Below are 18779 nucleotides of genomic sequence, written 5' to 3' on the forward strand. Positions count from 1 at the left end.
CCCTGTTTAGGGTAACTCGCTCCCTCCTTAATCAGGAGGTGAGGGAGGATCCCTTACGGGGACGAGCCGAGGAGTTTAGTCATCATCTGGCGGACAAAATCGCTCAGATCCGGACCGGTCTGGATTCTGACTGGGCAGAGTCTGACGTGGAGGAATCGGACGGTCTTGAGCATATTATCTGGACTGAGTTTGATCCTGTTTCCCCTGATGATGTGGACAGGATCATGGGAAGACTGAGCACCACCACCTGTTTGTTGGATCCATGCCCCTCTTGGCTAGTTTATGCGGCCCAGGAGGAGACACGAGGCTGGTTCCAGGCAGTAATAACTGCTTCTTTGAAGGAGGGTGTCTTCCCTGCCGCCTGGTGAGACCCTTCCTCAAAAAGCATGCCCTGGACCCGGCTGTTTTAAATAACTATCGTCCAGTCTCCAACCTTCGCTTTTTGGCAAAGGTTGTTGAGAGTGTGGTGGCGCATCAGCTTCCTGTGTTCCTGGAGGAAACTGATTATCTGAACCCGTACCAATCGGGTTTCAGGCCCGGATACAGCACGGAGACGGCATTGGTCATGCTGGTGAATGATCTCTGGTGGGCTCGGGACAGGGGTTGTTCCTCTGTCCTGGTCCTATTAGATCTCTCTGCGGCTTTTGATACCATCGACCATGGTATCCTACTGCGGCGTCTCAGGGGGTTGGGAGTGGGAGGCACCGTTTTACGGTGGTTCTCCTCCTATCTCCTGGGCCGTTCGCAGTCGGTGTTGACGGGAGGGCAGAGATCCGCCCCGAGGCCTCTCATTTGTGGAGTTCCTCAGGGGTCGGTTCTCTCGCCCCTCCTGTTCAACATCTATATGAAGCCGCTGGGTGAGATCATTCGTGCTTTCAGGGTAGGGCATCATCAGTACGCTGATGATACCCAACTTTTTCTTTCCACCCCGAACCAACCCAGCGATGCCCTCGCCGTGATGTCCCGTTGCCTGGAGGCGGTCCAGGTCTGGATGGGGAGAAACAGGCTTCGTCTCAATCCCGCCAAGACTGAGTGGCTGTGCATATCAGCATCTCGGGTTAACCAGACTATTCCATCTCTAACGATGGGGGGTGAGGTGTTACCCCCCATTGATAGGGCTCGCAACCTGGACGTCCTCCTGGATTTACAACTCAATATTGAAGACCATATAGGAGCCGTGACCAGGGGGGCTTTTGCCCAGGTTCGCCTGGTGCACCAGTTGCGACCCTATCTGGACCGAGATGCCCTACGCACAGTCACTCATGCGCTCGTGACCTCCCGTTTAGACTACTGCAACGCTCTCTACATGGGGCTGCCCTTGAGGACCACTCGGAGGCTTCAGCTGGTGCAGAATGCGGCCGCGCAAGTTGTGATGCGGGTTTCCCAATACTCCCATGTAACACCTCTACTCCGCGAGCTGCATTGGCTCCCGGTTGCCCTCCGGGTGAGATTCAAGGTGCTGGTGATGACCTATAAAGCCCTAAATGGCTTGGGCCTGGGATATCTGAGGGAACACCTGCTGCCGGCATCAAGCTCCCTTCGTCCAGTGCGCTCCCACAGGGAGGGTCTTCTCAGGGTGCCACCGGTAAGAGATTGCCAGCGAACGACACCCAGGGATAGGGCCTTCTCAGTGGTTGCGCCTGCCCTTTGGAACCAGCTGCCAGTGGAGCTTAGGACTGCCCCCGACCTCCGTTCATTCCGCCGGGACCTGAAGACCTGGCTCTTCGAGCTCTCTGGCCCAGGCTGAGAATTTTAATTTTAGTTTTAATTTTAATTTTAACTGGGATTTTATTTATGCAGGGACGAATATAATTTTTTAATCTGTTTTTAACTTTTGTATTTTTGTTTTTAATCACCCTGTAAACCGCCCTGAGTCCTTCGGGAAAGGGCGGTATATAAATGTAATTAAATAAATAAATAAATGTTATCTTGAAACAATATTTTTGAAATTAAATTAGTTGGGGCATATCAAGCATGTTGAATTGATTTATATAAATATTAAAATGAAAATGATGCCTTTTTGAAATGCTATGACAAATTATTGTTCCTCTACTATGCTTTTAATTTTTTACATATACTAGTCCATAGATTCCAAGATAGGTTTTGGAGGTTACAGCAACAACAGTAAGAAAGAAATTCATTGAAGCTTGGGAAACTTGCTGACTTAAATCCCATGATAGAAATAATGTAAGAGATACAATAAATGTGCTAAGTGAAGTTACTTCCTATACGGAAACTCTTTTTATTTATAAAATCTGTAAAAATGTGAATGTGTCACAAAATGACATAAAAATGTCATTAAAGCTCTGATTTTGGATCTTCAAAGTGCTTGAATATTGCTTTTCTTAATTCTTTTCATAATTACCATTGTGCATATATTGATTTGACCCACATACTTTCTCACATATATTCAAATATAAATGCAATATTGAATTCACTCCATTGAAAATGTTACAGAAAATTGCCTACCTTTTCAATTTTCCCCCTATTGTGGGCCACTATTATTATTGTAGAACAAAGAAGAAATTAAATGAAATTTGGTTATACACTGAGTCCATCCTTTCAAGAGCTTTCATAATCCAGTAAGTATTGGCCATCAAGCAAAGAGCAAATGCAACGTAGCAAAATATTTGTAGAAATAGCTGCAGATAATATAAATCAAAAGCCTGAACACACAATATAGGGAAAAGGACCACATTTCCAAAATCTGTTGAAAATTCAACTAGGAAGATGAGAAGAAGGATTCCTTTTTGGCCCAAAGTCTATTGATCAATTAGATCCCATCCAAGGACTGTTTCCAAGAGTACATTTAATTGGGCACCACTTCAAGAATCAGATTGCTAGTTATGGCCTAAGAAATGTTCCTTGTTGTTTGAAATGTTCCAAGTCTACAGAAGTGGTGCCACATCTTCTCATATTTCTTCATCTTAGAATTTTGCCTTGTAAGATGCCAAGTCAAAGTTAAAAAAGCGTCAGTCTTTATTGTCTGCCAGAGCAAGAGTCTCCTGATTTCTGTTAACCCAGTGCCCTCCCTAAAAAAAAACCTATGTTACAGTTTAACCACAATTTCCTTTTTAACATCAATCAGCAACAACTTCAAAATACTACAGTTTGTTCAAGCAATCTGTATCTTATTGACTAGTTTTAGTTTTTTTGCCAAAGTAGAGTTTAGTCATACACTACAAATAAAATCATCTTAAACAAAACAATCTGCTGAAAGAAGGAATAATAGTGTGTTTTTAAGAATGTTATAATCCACATGATTCACTCACATATTGTACATGGAAGAAAATTTCCATTCCTTCCCCCCCCCCAAAAAAAAACTGTATAATTCTTATGCCTGATTATTGGCAAGTAAGCCCCATTAAAATATATGTGGCTTTTGCTGTAAATAACTAAATAATACAAATTAAATGCTTAAAAATGATGAACATTTTACACGAACCGTGTTTACAATTTACAGTATATGCAACCTGTCAGGTATTCATACAACTTTGTACTCTTATATTATGATTTCTGCCATTAGTTCTGCAAGATTAGGCTCCTAGGATTAATTCAGGTTTTGAAAGGTTATACCAGATGAGAGGAAGCAGCTTACCAAAGATCTACCATATTGTGTTTTTATCTTAGAAATCTAATTAGAATCAAGTTTGGCATAGTCAAATCAATGGAAACAGCATATTCATAAGAGCATACGAAAATAGTACCTGGGATCTAAATATGTTGTCATTAAGATAATTGATCTTTCAATGTTTTCACACAAAAATCCATACCTGAGTCAACGTTAACAAAGTCACCCTAAGTCACATACTTGACCACTATACAGCAACATTTTGCAATGAATGCCTATTATTGGTTTAAAAAAGACATTTTAACAGTACAGCTCTGTTAAAAACTGTGGGGGGGTTTTTACCATCTTAAGTCTGTGCTGCGCACTTGTACAATCTGCATGAACTTACACTATGAGTCAGAAGGAACATCCTTTTCCAGTCAATTGTGGAAGCAAATTTCCAGCTTTGTTCTTCCTCGTGAATAAGGAAAATATTTTCTCAGTTACTTATTTTTCCAATTCCCCTTTTTTTAAGGTGTTTCATTTTGACTTCTTTTTTTTTCCTGTAAGTCAGCATACCTTCTATACAACCTTCACAGTTTCGTACCCAATTTTGTTTTAAGATACCATTTTTAAAAGCTGTTTCCTTGACTCTTAACATATTTTGGGGACAATATGCTAATATGAGGAAGAGGGCAGGTGAGGGTTATTTTTGGTTGCATTTTAATTTTTAGAAATGTGTCATAGAAAGACCAAAGGACAGTTGAATTTTAGTTCATGTCTTGGTTGAAGAAGTGCAGGCTAAGTCAATTTTAATTAAAAAGTGAACAATTTTCTCCATGCCCTGACCTATGAAGAATCTGTTGCTTGTCAGGAACCATTTGGCTAGAGAAGTATTTTATTCCTATCTTCAAGAGTTGCAAGGGACATATCTGATGATGTGGTGATATCATCAGAGAATGGGGTTGAGCCTTTTCTGTTTCTTTTTTGCCTGGAAGATTTCTACATAAAAAGAATTTCAGTAAGTTTCGTAGGTCCTGTAGATAAATTTATTTTGCACCATTGGGAGCAAAAAAGTTTACCAATGTGGCATCTGGAACAGATGGAATGGACTGTACTAAAGAAAACAAGGCAACTGGCTCTAGGTACATTCACAGCTACCTGCACTGGACCATACAAGATGCATGGCTCACCTAGAATGAAGCCATCCAGGACTTCAGAGAGTCTAAGGACATGCTTAGTCAAGAGAGAGACGTGTTAATTGTAGCTTTTTGGTTTTCCTCTGTAGGCTGCTGAAAAATATTTATCAGTCTGGTTGTTAAAAGTAATTGGAAATGGAAACTTTATCAGCATCTTCTATTAAATTCAGAATCTGGAGGAGGGAATGGGTTTCATAAATGCAAGAAAGAAAGATTCTCTTCCATCTCACCTGCTGAAGAAGCTACACAATTGGACAAAGCATAAATCTTTTGTTGGGACTTTTAAAAATAACTGGGTAAGTTTGGGAAAACTGCACCAATCAAAGCGGATCTGGCTGAAATTTTGGCTGATTTTAACATGGGTTAAAAGAGCTATTTTGACTCCTGCAATACCTTGAAAAAGTGCCTCCAACAAACTTTCTAATTTTGAAATCTTTCCAATAATGCAGTCTATATAGAGAAAGCTTTTAAAGCAGACATGTCAAACACAAGGCCCGGGGGCCGGATGCGGCCCGCGAAGCCATCCTGGAAACAGTGAGGGAGCGGGCCCCGCTGCCTTGGCCCTGGCCCAGAGACCCTCCTTCTGCCAGAGACCCTCAGATCTGTCCCACTCCTGCCCAGGCCCCCATAGGCACCCTTGATGCCAATGATGTAGAGCTGGCCATGCCCACCCAGTAGGCCATACACACTCCAGCCACGCCCACCCAGTAGGCCATGCCCATCCTGGCCATATCCACCCGGCCCCCCCCGAGGGCAACCACAGTGCTGATGTGGCACTCAATGAAATTGAGTTTGACACCCCTATTTTAAAGTGTATAGTTAAAGCTGAGGCACATAACTGAAAGATACCTTGCAAAAGGAAATATAACAATTAAAGAAAATGACAACCTCATGAAAATGGAATTTTAAGTTTTGGAAAAAGCAGAGTAGGTTCACACTAATTATGTGGCAAAATAAACTAACCCAAATTCAAGGCTTTTGTGGTGGAAGAAGCTCAGATATTAAACATTTCTCAAGATAAACAGTTGTGATGGTCTTCATGGAGAAATCATATTGTGATCTAACTACCCATTAAAAATCAAATCAGCCTACAGAATTGCTGTAAGTTCTCATTCCAGTTGTTCCTAACTCGGTGATGGTTGAGTTCCTCAGGAGAAAAACATAAATTGAGCTCTCTCATATAACAATGTGTTTGGATTAAGTTGGCAAGAAATTAATGGTTTTCAGTTAGCAATAAAAGTTTAAGCAAGTTCATTGGACAGCAAGAGATAAGACCTTTTTTTTCCTGTTTTATTTTTGCTTTAGAGGTTGGTGTGGGAAAATCCCTGTTATCTCGAAGGTGCTACCTAATATTTGAAAATAAAATCCGAAATGTATTCAGAGAAAGGAAAGAAGTAACAGTCCTTTCAGTAATTTCATACTGTGTTTCCCCAAAATAAGATCCGGTCCTTTTTTTTTTTCCTCCAAAAGTTGTACCAGGCCTTATTTTCAGAGGGTGTCTTACCTTAGGACCACCACAGCTGGGCCTCCCACCCCCAGACACCTGTCGCGACGCTGCTTGACTTCTTCTGCGGCTGTTTGTGGCCAGATGCCATGTGGCGCATTGCATCATTGCCGCTACTCGTGTCAGGATGGTGCTTTGGGACACTTCTGCTGCTTGCACGCTTTGGGCTGCTTCTGCAGCTCACGTCAGGAGGCCATGTGGCTCTTTGGGCCGTTTCCACTTCTTGCGGCAGGAGCAGCAGAAATGGCCCAAAGCACCACATGGTGTCCGACCACAAGTGGCGGTGCGACAGATGTCAGGGTATGGGAGGCCTGGCTGTGGGGGTCCTACTGGTAAGGTAAGTGGGTGCTGGACGCTGGGGCAGCTTCACCTCCCCTTGCACCTTGCTCCAAAATGCTTATATTAGGCCCACCCCCCAAAATCAAGCTAGGGCTTACTATTGGGCTGAGTCTTACATTCAGGGAAACACGGTAGTTAGATTCCTTTTACTGTTTTTTTTCAATAAATAACATTTAACAATGGATAGTTTTTCTGATTTCTGGTGGGATAACTTAATATTGAATCTAGTTATGGTTCCTTTTTTTTTTTTAAGAAAAGTTCCTTTTTCTTGGGGATTTTTCATTCTGAAAGTTTTTTCCTTGTTGCTATAGGTTTCTCCATAATAAGTTTCTTGGTTTTAGATTTTTATGCAGGTTAATGCACAGAATATTCATTCTTCAACTAATTAATTATAGATTTTTGTTTCTTTTGCCTTAACTGGGTTGGGTCCTTCCTGATGTGGAATATTCAAGATTGCATGAAGTGTTAATACCGTTTTATAGTGCATTGGTAAGGCCACACTTGGAATACTGCATCCAGTTTTGCTCACCACGATGTAAAAAAGATGCTGAGACTCTAGAAAGAGCACAGAGAAGAGCAACAAAGATGATTAGGGGACTGGAGGCTAAAACATATAAGGACCAGTTGCTGGAATTGGGTATGTCTAGTTTAATGAAGAGAAACATGAGTGGTGACATGATAGCAGTGTTCCAATATCTTGGGTTGCCACAAAGCAACCGGTTTCTCCAAAGCACCGGAAGGCAGGACAAGAAGCAAGTCCAGACCCAGAACAACTAATAGTGTAAGTGAGCTTTGCAACTTCAATTTTTCTGAGCCCTTGCTTTGATGATCCACAATTCCAGTATCTGTCATTGAGATTCGTGGATGGCTGAATTCCATACGCTTGGCACCCAGCCTCCTGTCTTCTGATGTCATTTCTGCTTTGATCCTTAACTACTTGGTCCCATCTTATCTACCAGATGAAATTGTCATCTCTCCATGTGTGATTGCTCCATTTTTAGCTTACGGCAACTTCAGCCTGATCGCATGTACTTACATAGCCCTATCACGTTTTCACACAATTATGGCTGAGGGAGGATTTGAACCTGGGTCTCCCCAATGTGAGTCCATGTTGACCCATGACTGTTGTGCTAGGTTTGCCACCACCCATATTGTGAAGTTTGCAGATGATACAACAGTAGTGGGCCTTATTCATGATGACAATGTGGATGCTTACCGCAAGGAGGTTGAAGGGTTGGTGAACTGGTGCAAGGAAAACAGCCTACTTTTAAATACCAGAAAAACCAAAGAGATTGTTGTCAATTTCAGAAAAGGCAGGCACAGCCACACTTCTCTGTGCATTAATGATTCACCTGTGGAGATGGTTACCAGCATCAAATTGCTGGGTGTGCAGCTAATGAGTGGGCTGGCTTGGTCGCTCAACAGCGAGACACTGGTGAAGCAGGCACAGCAGCGCCTGCATTTTCTGTGTCACATGAGAAAAAGACATCTTCCTTCTATCCTTACCACTTTCTACATGGGGACGGTGGAGAGCATCCTGTCATACAGCATCTCAGTCTGGTTTGAAAGCTTCACTGCTTCAGACAGGAAGGTGGTGCAGAGAGTGGTGAGGTTGCCTGAAAAGATCATTGGCAGTTCACTCCCATCCAGGACATAGCACAGAAAGCACTGCTTAACCAGAGTCCGTAAGATTATCTGGGACGCTACTCATCCTCTTCCCGACCTGTTTTCCTTGTTACCTTCTGGGAGGAGGAGGCTTCGTGGTATCCGAAGCAGAACATCCAGATTCAGCCATACAGTAGTTTCATTCCATACAGCATTAACCTTGTGAACTCTCAAGTTTCCTCCTTCCATTATATATTCAAGATGGACAGTATTTAATATTTATTTGTTATGTATATGTAGGTGTGTGAGTGTGTACATATGTTGTATATAGTATGTTTAGGTGTGTGTCATGTATGTGTTTCACTTTGAGAGCGGGCAACTAAATTTCATTTTTGATGTGTGCTGTTGTGCCCACAGTAAAAAATGACAATAAATCTTACCTTACCTTACCTTACCTTATCCTGGCCAAGTTCAATCATGGTAATGCTTTTCAAGCTGAAAATGCTGATGTAGTTTTATTTTGATTGTTTATGCATTCTGTGGTTGAGGGGTGACTGTTGCCACAGGAATAGAAGACCTGGTAAAATTATCTCTCTGCTCCAGAAACCTCTTGCAAATGTTAAGAAAATGGTCTTTCTCATAACCTCTACACATGCACATACTCTTGCAAATTGAGAATGTGGCTGAGAAAGTTGAAAGCTTTGGGGATGGAATGGGGGAACGATTCCTAAGTGGAAAACTTGATCTCTCACTAATTTTGTGAGCATTTAGAGTAGGCTTTCACAACCTGGCATTTGACAGATGTTTAGAAATTACAATTCACAGAACCCCCTGCCAGCACAGACTTAGCTATTTTGTGAGGTTCCTTAATCGTCTTTTTTAATAATGGCCACCTATAACCTGCTGTCTTTATTTCCTGCCTAGGAAATTCTCTGACACATATTTGTGCAGCCATAACAAAAGCTAGGCTGGTGGAGGGGAGAGTTCGTTAAACAATGTGAATGGCCTTTTCTTGAAACACAGAAGTGTTATTTTAAAAAAGGGACTAAGTAGATTAACTGTATTATTATTTGCAGGTTTAATGCTCCAAGAGAAAAATAATTGCCTCATTTTTTGTTTCCTTCACAGTAATTAACAAACATTGGAAGCAGCAGCTGGAATCTGTGAGCTTTTCTTCTCGCTATGCTCTGGGCCTTTTCTATGAAGCTGGCACCCAGCTTGATGCCCCTTGGGCGGTACAATACATCTCAAATAATCCCTGCATATGCTTCATCTCCATTGATAATAAGAAGCGTGAAATAGGTCAGTGCTTCCATTACTCCATTAAACACAGTAAGAATGGAGGGTGTGGATCATGGCTGGAGAGAACTCTCTAATGTTAATTTGGTCTGTACCTGCTGTACCTTCTGAATGCTTTTCAAAAGTAGCCCGTGTGGAAATGTTACAGTAATTCAAATGGGAGATAAATTGGACATGAGTTATTGCAGTTAGGTTCAAAAATGGGTGCAGTTGGTGAAGAAGATAGAACCTTTCTGACCACAGCTGTGATCTGCTCCAAGAGATCCCTAAGTTGCAGACCAACCCTGACTGGGGAATACAACACCGTTAAGAGTCAAACCATACTGATGATACTTGATTCCATCTCAAGAAATGAGTCCTCCATGCATGTAGCTTTTGAAGAATAGTGGGAATAGGGGCACCCACAGAACAGATATCCAGGCAGATCTCTTCCCCAACTGCCAAACTTTAGGAAACAGGAAAGCCACCAAAGAATGGTGCTCCCCTCCCCCATTGCTAAACATCAGAGCCAGTTCAGAAGGCTAGGTTAGCTGGTGGTAGTATTAAAAGCTGCTGAGAAGTCAAGGAGGACTGGGAAGATTGTGTTCCCCCAGTGTCAATCTTTCCAAAGCTTATTTACATGTGCAACTACTGCAGTTTCCATGCAGAGCCCAGCCCAACTGTCTCTGGCCCAGATAATCTGCTTTTTCTGTTTTAAGAAGTTGCAGGGCTACCTCATTTGTTACTACATTTTCCAAAACGGAGGTTAGAAACAGGTCTAAATTTGTCCAAAACAGTTAGATTGAGCAAAGGCTTCATAAGCAGGAGTTATACCATGCTTTCAGAAATGCTCTTGACCAAATCAGTGTTAATTACTCTTTTAAAAAAAGGAACAGTTCTGTTGCACCAAAAGAATCACCACTCCAACATAGAAATAGTTCAGAATTCAGATTGGAATTCAGATTGACCATTCCACATATCTGTAGGATTTATTTAGACACAAATCTTAAAGGAATAACATTTGTTTGGCTCTGTGTGTCCAGAATTACACATTTTGTCACGCAGACCATGAAAACACCAGCCCAGATGGAAATACCAGTGCTTGAACATCCATATAGATATTAAGCTTTCATCACGCCATTCTCCTTCTGTCTCGATTTAATCTGGAGAAGGGATAAAAAGTGCTTAGACCCCTTGCTCCAGAACACCCCAAGAATCTATCAAAGTTGCTAAACATGTATACGCCTGCATTACAGAGAAGAAGAAAGGCAGTTGACAAAATAAAAATGAATAACAAAGGTTAAAGGGGGCTGGTATTTCAGATTTTGTAGACAGTAGATGGAGGATTCAATAACTAATTATTTAATCATAATGGCCTCCCTAAGTAGAATGTAAGGGCAGCTTGCTGGCTATAGCAGTGTAATGCCATCATGGAGACCCAGATTCAAATTTATCTCTCCAAACCACAGCAACTCATTGATAATGTAGCCTCCTCTGCCTCACAAAATGATGAAGTAAAATTGATGTAGAATAGAGTGTTGTATGAGCTCCTAAAGGCAGGATGTAAATCTAACAGTAAACATTGATTTTGGTCTCTCTGACTTGCTTTCTGTGCAACATGAGTTTATGATAATAATTTCATAATCTCAGTTAACATGTCCTGTTGGCTCTATTAAGGTATTCAAAATCTTCCCAAATAGAAAGAGCGACTAGTTTTTTTAGCAGGCAAAATATATGATATTTTCTCCAAGATAATTGTATTTTCTCCCTAATTGTCTATTCTAGTTTCAGTTCTGCAGCCTATTTAAAGAATGTTTGAAAGCATAGTATTCTCATAATTTTAAATGACTCAAACTGGGCTGCAAAATTAAATATTTTGTTTATTCATTTGCTAGATTTATCTTTCCTCCAGGAGAATATGCAAGTGTACTTAGCATTCCTCCTCTGCCTGAGGTAGGCTGGCTGAGAGAGTGACTGGCCCAAAATCACCTATGAGCTTTTGTCGATGATTCAAACCTGGGTCTCCCCAGGCCTAGTCCAGCTCTTAAGCACTATCACACTTTCATTTGCCTGAGGCTTTATTCAAAAATATGCTAGCTCAGTTCTGTGGAATTAACAAAGGTAAGAAATGCCCTTGAGTATAAAATGCTGTTGCAGCAGCAATTGGCACAAATAAGGCCAGAATAAGAACCATGTTTGTTTGAAACGCTGCCAGTTAAGGGCACATGGACAGCCATGTGCCAGGAACGGCTGCTCTTCTCCTCCTTCCTGTTTCACCCTGGGTCCTGTAACTGCAACATCTTTTAGTAAATGCAGCTGTTGCCTGGGTCCTATTTGAGAATTCATTGGAACTGCTATTTATCAGAGACACAGAAGGTCACAATCTGGATCTTGACCTAAATCCTACATCGAACAAAAAGCAACTAAGCATGAGGAAGATAGGACTGAGAGGCTTTCAATTATTACAGTTTCAGAGGGGGATATTTTTGTGTGTGTGTGTGTGGTAGTCCTCTTTTGTAGAAGACTTTTCTCTTTCCTGGCTGCCATTTCCATTCTCAGCTGTCCCTCAATTAAAAGCTAATTTTCAAAAAAAAATCCCTTAGAAAAGGTACAAGTTGTTTCATGCTGTCATATTGCTACTGCTGCCATCCTTTTTGGGTTTACTGGAAGAATGAGCCATTGGACTCATTGGGGCTTACTTCTATTAAGCATATGTAATAGAACTGTGTTGTGCAAAGGTTTGCTCTTCTAATCCTGTTTTCAACTCAATCAAGCAGCTATTCCCTTTACAGCACACGGGTACAAGGCAATTTGTGGGTGGAATTATGTAAGAAATGACAGTCTCTTCTGTGTGCGCCTCCATCAAAGTCAGTCTTGATTTTGTTTATTTTGAAGGTAAAAATGTCTCCCTTTAGTGAAATTCCCAAAACATCTTTAGCTTTGATTTCATTGATGATTTTCATTACTTCCAGGTCTTGTTCTATTCTCTGATTGAACTACAATGCGTATTTACGTTGTTGAGAAGATACTTTGGCTTCCCATTTATTTTGCTTTGTGCTTAGCACCAAATCTTATGTTCTGGGCTTACTTTCATATTAAATATGCACATGTGCAAAAAACTGTAACACGGTATGTTATGGTACTTAATTTTATTTCCTTTTTTTTACTAGATGTATATGAAACAAAAGGGACGCGGTGGCTCAGTGGGTTAGGATGCTGAGCTTGTCGATCAGATGGTCGGCAGTTTGGCGGGTCAAATCCCAAGTGCCGCGTAACAGAGTGAGCGCCTGTTACTCGTCCCAGCTTCTGCCAACCTAGCAGTTCGGAAGCACATAAAAATGCAAGTAGAAAAATAGGGACCACTACTGTGGGAAGGTAACAGCGTTCCGTGCGCCTTTGGTGTCTAGTCATGCTGGCCACATGACCACGTAGTCGTCCTCGGACAAGCGCTGGCTCTTCGGCTTTGAAACAGATGAGATGAGATGAGCCTCTAGAGTTGGAAACAACTAGCACACATGTGCAGGGGAACCTTTACCTATATGAAACAATTTTTTTTAACAGTAGATTAATTGAGACAATTTTTGTTTCGACCTTTCTCTTTCATATAATTCTCATTTTAACAGTCAGGGTATGTCAGGAATAGCTTCTCTTCTTTATTGTTTTATTTAAAACATGTTTATACATCCCATCTTTATACAAACTCTTTTGAAGAGCAGCATTTTTGCCCAGCTCCATTGCATAGAACCTAAAAAAAGTGGGATTTGCCAGAAGAAGGATCAGGTTGTAAGATGAAGACAGAAGGCATCATTCTTCTTTGTCTTGTCTGCACGCTATGCGTAGGCATCCTAACATGATGCCAACTTCACAGCAAATCCAGAAGTAAATAATGTTTCTGGCTTCTGTTTCACCTCAAAGTAGGTTTAAAACTAGAAGCAAATCATAAAATGGAGAATCTGAGGATTACAGAACCCCTATGGGGGAATTTAGTATATAGTTATCAAGACAAGAATATTGAAAGGGGACCTCAGAGCACATCAGTAGAAATAAATGAAAATAGCCAAAGGCTATGAGTGAACTCTAGTTCCTCTAAAGGAACTCTAGATCCACATTTCTCATATGTTAGGAGAGTGCCCCAGTCCCTGTTTTTAGGTCTTCCCAAATCATGCATTTCACAATTTTTAGAAAAATGACCAGGTATTTAAAATACTGTAAATTCATAACTGAGTACTTACAGTAACCTACCAAAGCAAATTCTATTTCATCTCAGGCTATAATAGAGAATGATATTCTGCTGTTTTGTCATTCCCAGTTGAGAACATTTAAACAGATTAGCATATACTTGGAAAAGTTGTCTCAAATTAGAACATGTTTTAGAAAATCTTCCCCCTCCCTTTTCCCAACACACACACACACACACACACACACACACACACACACACTTATAATACATATGTTGGAGAATTGTAATAATCTCACTGGAAAACATATAAATTGGGAGGTAAACACCAACTATTCCACATGAAAACCTGATGACTTTTCGAATTATTTGCTCAGAAATGAACCCAGAAGCATGGGGATGTATACATCATTAACACAGATTGGATTTGGTTTCCAATTCTGAAATTTTCCATTTCCATTTAATTTTGGACTCTTCATTCTTGATTTTTTTTGACATCTAGTATAAACTTTGTTCTGTTATTCTGTTTCACCATGTATTCGGGTTATTTGAAGTTTTTACTTCTCAGCTGGCTGCCTCCGGGTGTCTTTTCATACTTTGTACTATTTATTGCCTGAATTATGTTAGATTTTTAAATGTTGACAAAACCCACTATCTTGGCTTATGTTTGGAGGCCTAACATTATTCTTTTTTTATTGTGCTTCTATATGCCTTCCCTTTTGGCATATAATAAAAACTATTCAGTGAAACTTTTCATGCATACATGAACAGTGTGGATCACACAAAGGTAATGAAGAGCATGTGGAGCTAAATAACCTGCCTACTTTAGTCAAGTCCATGTTACTGTTTTAAAAATGGTCAAATCCCAGCCCTTTAGTGAAGATAACCTTGCATATTCCAATGTGTTGTTAGAATCTTGCTGTTCAACACTATGCCCTTTTAAAGGTACTGATTCTTACATAAATCAATACCAACCCTTATTAATTATTGAAAACCTAGCTTTGCCAATAAAAAAACAGTTTCCACCACAAGTATAAAGTACTCAAGAATTTGTCTCCTGGAAAGCATCTGTATTTTAGGTACATTGGAGTTTTTGTTTTGTTTTTTTATTTGTTTGTTTATTTGCGTGAATGCTACATAGTTATATACTTTTAAATAGGTTCTGTGGGGTGAAGAGAATTTTCCAGCATGAATTCTGAATCCACCCAATACACTGGACATTGCAGAACTGTGTTCCATTTTTCTATTTGTGGGCCTGCTGATATTTGGTATTAGTCGAATTCATCATGTTATTCCCCTACCTTTTGAGGTAGGATTTCATTTGGAACATATGTTTTTGAAGAAATTACAGGTAAAGTTTCTCTTGACATGTCATGTCACCAATTCATTCAAGCCCTTATCTCTTTATCAGTTCGCTTTATAATTCCTTTCCTGTTTCTTACAATACTATAATGAAATGATTCACAAAGAACTGAAAGACAAAATAAATTATCCCAGTGCTGTCTTCAGTGAGTCCCTGTAATAATGTGGTCCATACACTGTAGTAACTCCATGGAGAACAGAAAAGGGTCAGCAAGCCTTTTGAATTTTTAATTAAAAAAATTAAGAGTGACCTATCAGTTTAGAAAGTAACACTAACGTCAATACTGACATTTCGGAGGAAATTCCAAGTTTATTTTTAGAGTCAAAGGAATTTCTTTTTATTTATTGTTAATTGCTACATACATATTAAATTTAAGACTATTTTTCACTATGGAAAGATTCTTCCTCCTTCCCTTAATTCCTTGCACAAAGTGAAAGCAATTGTCCATTTTCCGTTTGAGATTTGAAGCACTTGCTACTTTTAAAGATAGAAAGAACGCAAAGATAAGTCTGCACATAGAGAAAGTGCAAGTTTTCCAAAACAAGCAGGTCAACCAACCAACCTACCTTCCTGCATTCTATCCACCCATCTATCCATCTTCTTTTTTTTCTAGGAGCTTCAAATGTCTTAAATTGACTTTTTTCTCTCTTTCTGATAGAACTCTGTTGGATCTAAAAGAGAATGACTAGCTCATTGTTTCCTTGTGAGTTTCTGTGGGGGTCTTAAGTCTCTCTAGTTTTAGTCCAAAACCTCTCTTGTTAAGAAAACCCACCCTTCCATCCCTCCATACAGTAGGCAACCCAGATGCATATAGAGCATCTCTTGACGGGTTTCCTGATTATCTGTGAAAGACATGCAATCAGGATCCAACAGAATTTGCATTCTCACATCATGGTCATTACATTTACAGTTGCAAGAAAGTATGTGAACCCTTTGGGATTACGTGGAGTTTTGCATGAATTGGCCATAAAATGCACTCTAAACGTCATGTAAGTCACAACAATAGAAAAACACAGTCTGCTTTAAAATAATACTACACAAACATTAGCTGTTGTCATGTTTTAATTGAACATAAGATGGAAACATTCACAGTGCAGGGTGGAAAAAGTATGTGAACCTTTGGACTTAATAACTGGTTGACCCTCCTTTGGCAGCAATAACCTCAACCAAACGTTTCCTGTAGTTGCAGATCAGACCTGCACAACGATCTGGAGTAATTCTGGACCACTCCTCTTCACAAAACTGTTTCAGTGTAGCAATATTCTTGGGATGTCTGCTGTGAATCGCTCTCTTAAGGTTATGCCACAGCATTTCAATCGGGTTGAGGTCAGGACTCTGACTGGGCCACTCCAGAAGGCGTATTCTGTTCTGTTGAAGCCATTGTTTTGTTGAATTACTTGTATGCATCACCCATCCTCTGCGGAGCTTCAGTTGGCAGACAGATGGTCGTACGTTTTCCTGCAAAATGTCCTGATAAACTGGAATTCATTTTCCCATCAATGACAACAATCCGTCCAGGCCCTGAGGCAGCAAAGCAGCCCCAAACCATGATGCTCCCTCCGCCATGTTTTACAGTGGGGATGAGGTTTTGATGTTGGTGTGCTGTGCCTTTTTTTTTCTCCACACATAGTGTTGTGTGTTTTTCCCAAACAACTCAATTTTGGTTTCATCTGTCCACAGTATATTTTGCCAGTAGTGCTGTGGAACATCCAGGTGCTCTTTTGCAAACTTCAAACGTGCTGCAATATTTTTTTTTTTTTTTGGACAGCAATGGCTTCCTCTGTGGTGTCCTCCCATGTACTCCATTCTTGTTGAATGTTTTCCTTATTGTAGATGTGTCAACAAAAATGTTAGCATGTGCCAGAGATTTCTGTAGGTCTTTAGCTGACACTCTAGGATTCTTCTTTACCTCATTAAGCATTATGCGCTGTGCTCTTGCAGTCATTTTTACAGGACGACCACGCCTAGGGAGAGTAGCAACAGTGCTAAACTTTGTCCATTTGTAGACAGTCTGTCTTACTGTGGACACATGAACATCAAGGCTTTTGGAGATACTTTTGTAACCCTTTCCAGCTTCATGCAAGTCAACAATTCTTGGTCGTAGGTCTTCTGAGAGCTCTTTTCTACAAGGCATGGTTCACATCAGACAGTGCTTCTTGAGACCAGTAAACCCAAAACAGGTGTGTGTTTTTAAAGGGCAGGACAGCTGTCAGCAACACATCCAATATCATCACACTGGTTGGAGTCAAGGTTGGCTCACTCCTGGCTCCAATTAGCTCTGGAAGAAGTCATTAGGCTAGGGCAGGGGTCAGCAACCTGAAACAGTGAAAGAGCCACTCGGAACCGGTCCCCTCACAAAAGGAAAAACTGGGAGCCGCAAAAAATGTGTGTGCATGTGCATACATGCGCGCATGCACAGAACAGGGTTTGACTGAAGAGTGGAGCCAAGGCGAGATATGCACCTACCCTGCATATTTGAATTGATTGGTTGAACTTTTTTAGTCCCGCTTTTTTTTTTTGGACTGCACATGGCAGAGGACTGGGAGCCGCAGGAGATGTCTGAAAGAGCCGCATACGGCTCCGGAGCCGCGGGTTGCAGACCTGTGGGCTAGGGGTTCACATACTTTTCCCACCCTGCACTGTGAATGTTTACATGTTATGTTCAATTAAAACATGACAACAGCTAATGTTTGTGTAGTATTATTTTAAGCAGACTGTGTTTTTCTATTGTTGTGACTTACATGACGTTTAGAGCGCATTATATGGCCAATTCATGCAAAACTCCACGTAATCCCAAAGGGTTCACATACTTTTTCTTGCAACTGTATATATTATAGAATGAAATTGGATCAAGTCTTTAAATTATACATTAAAAGATTTGATTCAATTGTTGATCAATGAATCAAATCTTTATTATGGTCATAGGCCAGCACAAGGTAGTGGGGTACAGTTAATTCAAAAACATAGAAAATATATCAGAGTCTAAAATACATATGGAAAGCTGGAAAATTTGTGTGTATGTATATGAGAGAGAGAAAGTGTATAAGAGAGATGATAGAAAAATAGGAAGGAGGGATGGATGGATGAACAGACAGTATATACCAAAACAAAGGTTAAAGAATCTAAAAGGAGGGAAAGGAGCATTAGATGGGTATAGGGGAGCATATAGGCTAGTGTATAGATTACTATATCAAATTACAGAGTACTAGTATGGCAAATTAGATGCTCATTACCTTTAGTTTATGGTACAGATCATCATCTGACAAATTTTAAGCAGGCTACTTGGCAACAATGTATGTTGTATTGTGGTTGATATCAAAAACAGTCAGGTGTAGAATTGTCCTTTGAGCCACGTTATTTATGAAGCAATTGTGAGATAAGGCTAGTACAAACCTCTCTATACTACCAATACTGAAGAAGCATGTGCTTTGTTGTTTCTGTGTGTCAGAGTCACAGCGGCATTGTCTTTCCTGGGTAAAGAATCTTCCTATATTGATCTTTAAGACAGGTGAAGGGAGGGAATGACATCGTGCCAGAGTAAAGGCTTTTTCTGGTGCTTACATACTTAGAGCTAAGTATGCCATAGGGGACACAGAGTATCTGTTTGATTCATAGGCACTAAAGTTTGGGGAGCTAGCTGGATCCAGTTGGTGCTCTTTATCTGCTACACACTGTTTAATGTGTGCTTTGGGCTAATCATATCCTATGCTAGATAGAACATTGGAGAAAAGCCAAAGGAGATTTTAGTTCCTCTGCCTGTTTCC

The 18779-nt window shown here is 40.5% G+C and overlaps 1 protein-coding gene across 1 annotated transcript in view; it reads left to right on the top strand.

Moving 5' to 3' along the window:
- The window catches only part of RNLS (renalase, FAD dependent amine oxidase), a 149452-nt gene that overhangs the window by 103164 nt on the left and 27509 nt on the right, over window positions 1-18779 (top strand). The window contains exon 5 of the mRNA XM_083365029.1: window positions 9326-9499. Coding sequence (XP_083221155.1) covers window positions 9326-9499 — 174 coding nt within the window. The remainder of the gene's footprint in view (window positions 1-9325; window positions 9500-18779) is intronic.

Source organism: Vipera ursinii, assembly GCF_947247035.1.
Source record: "Vipera ursinii genome assembly, chromosome: 5".
Classification (NCBI taxonomy): Eukaryota; Metazoa; Chordata; class Lepidosauria; order Squamata; family Viperidae; genus Vipera; species Vipera ursinii.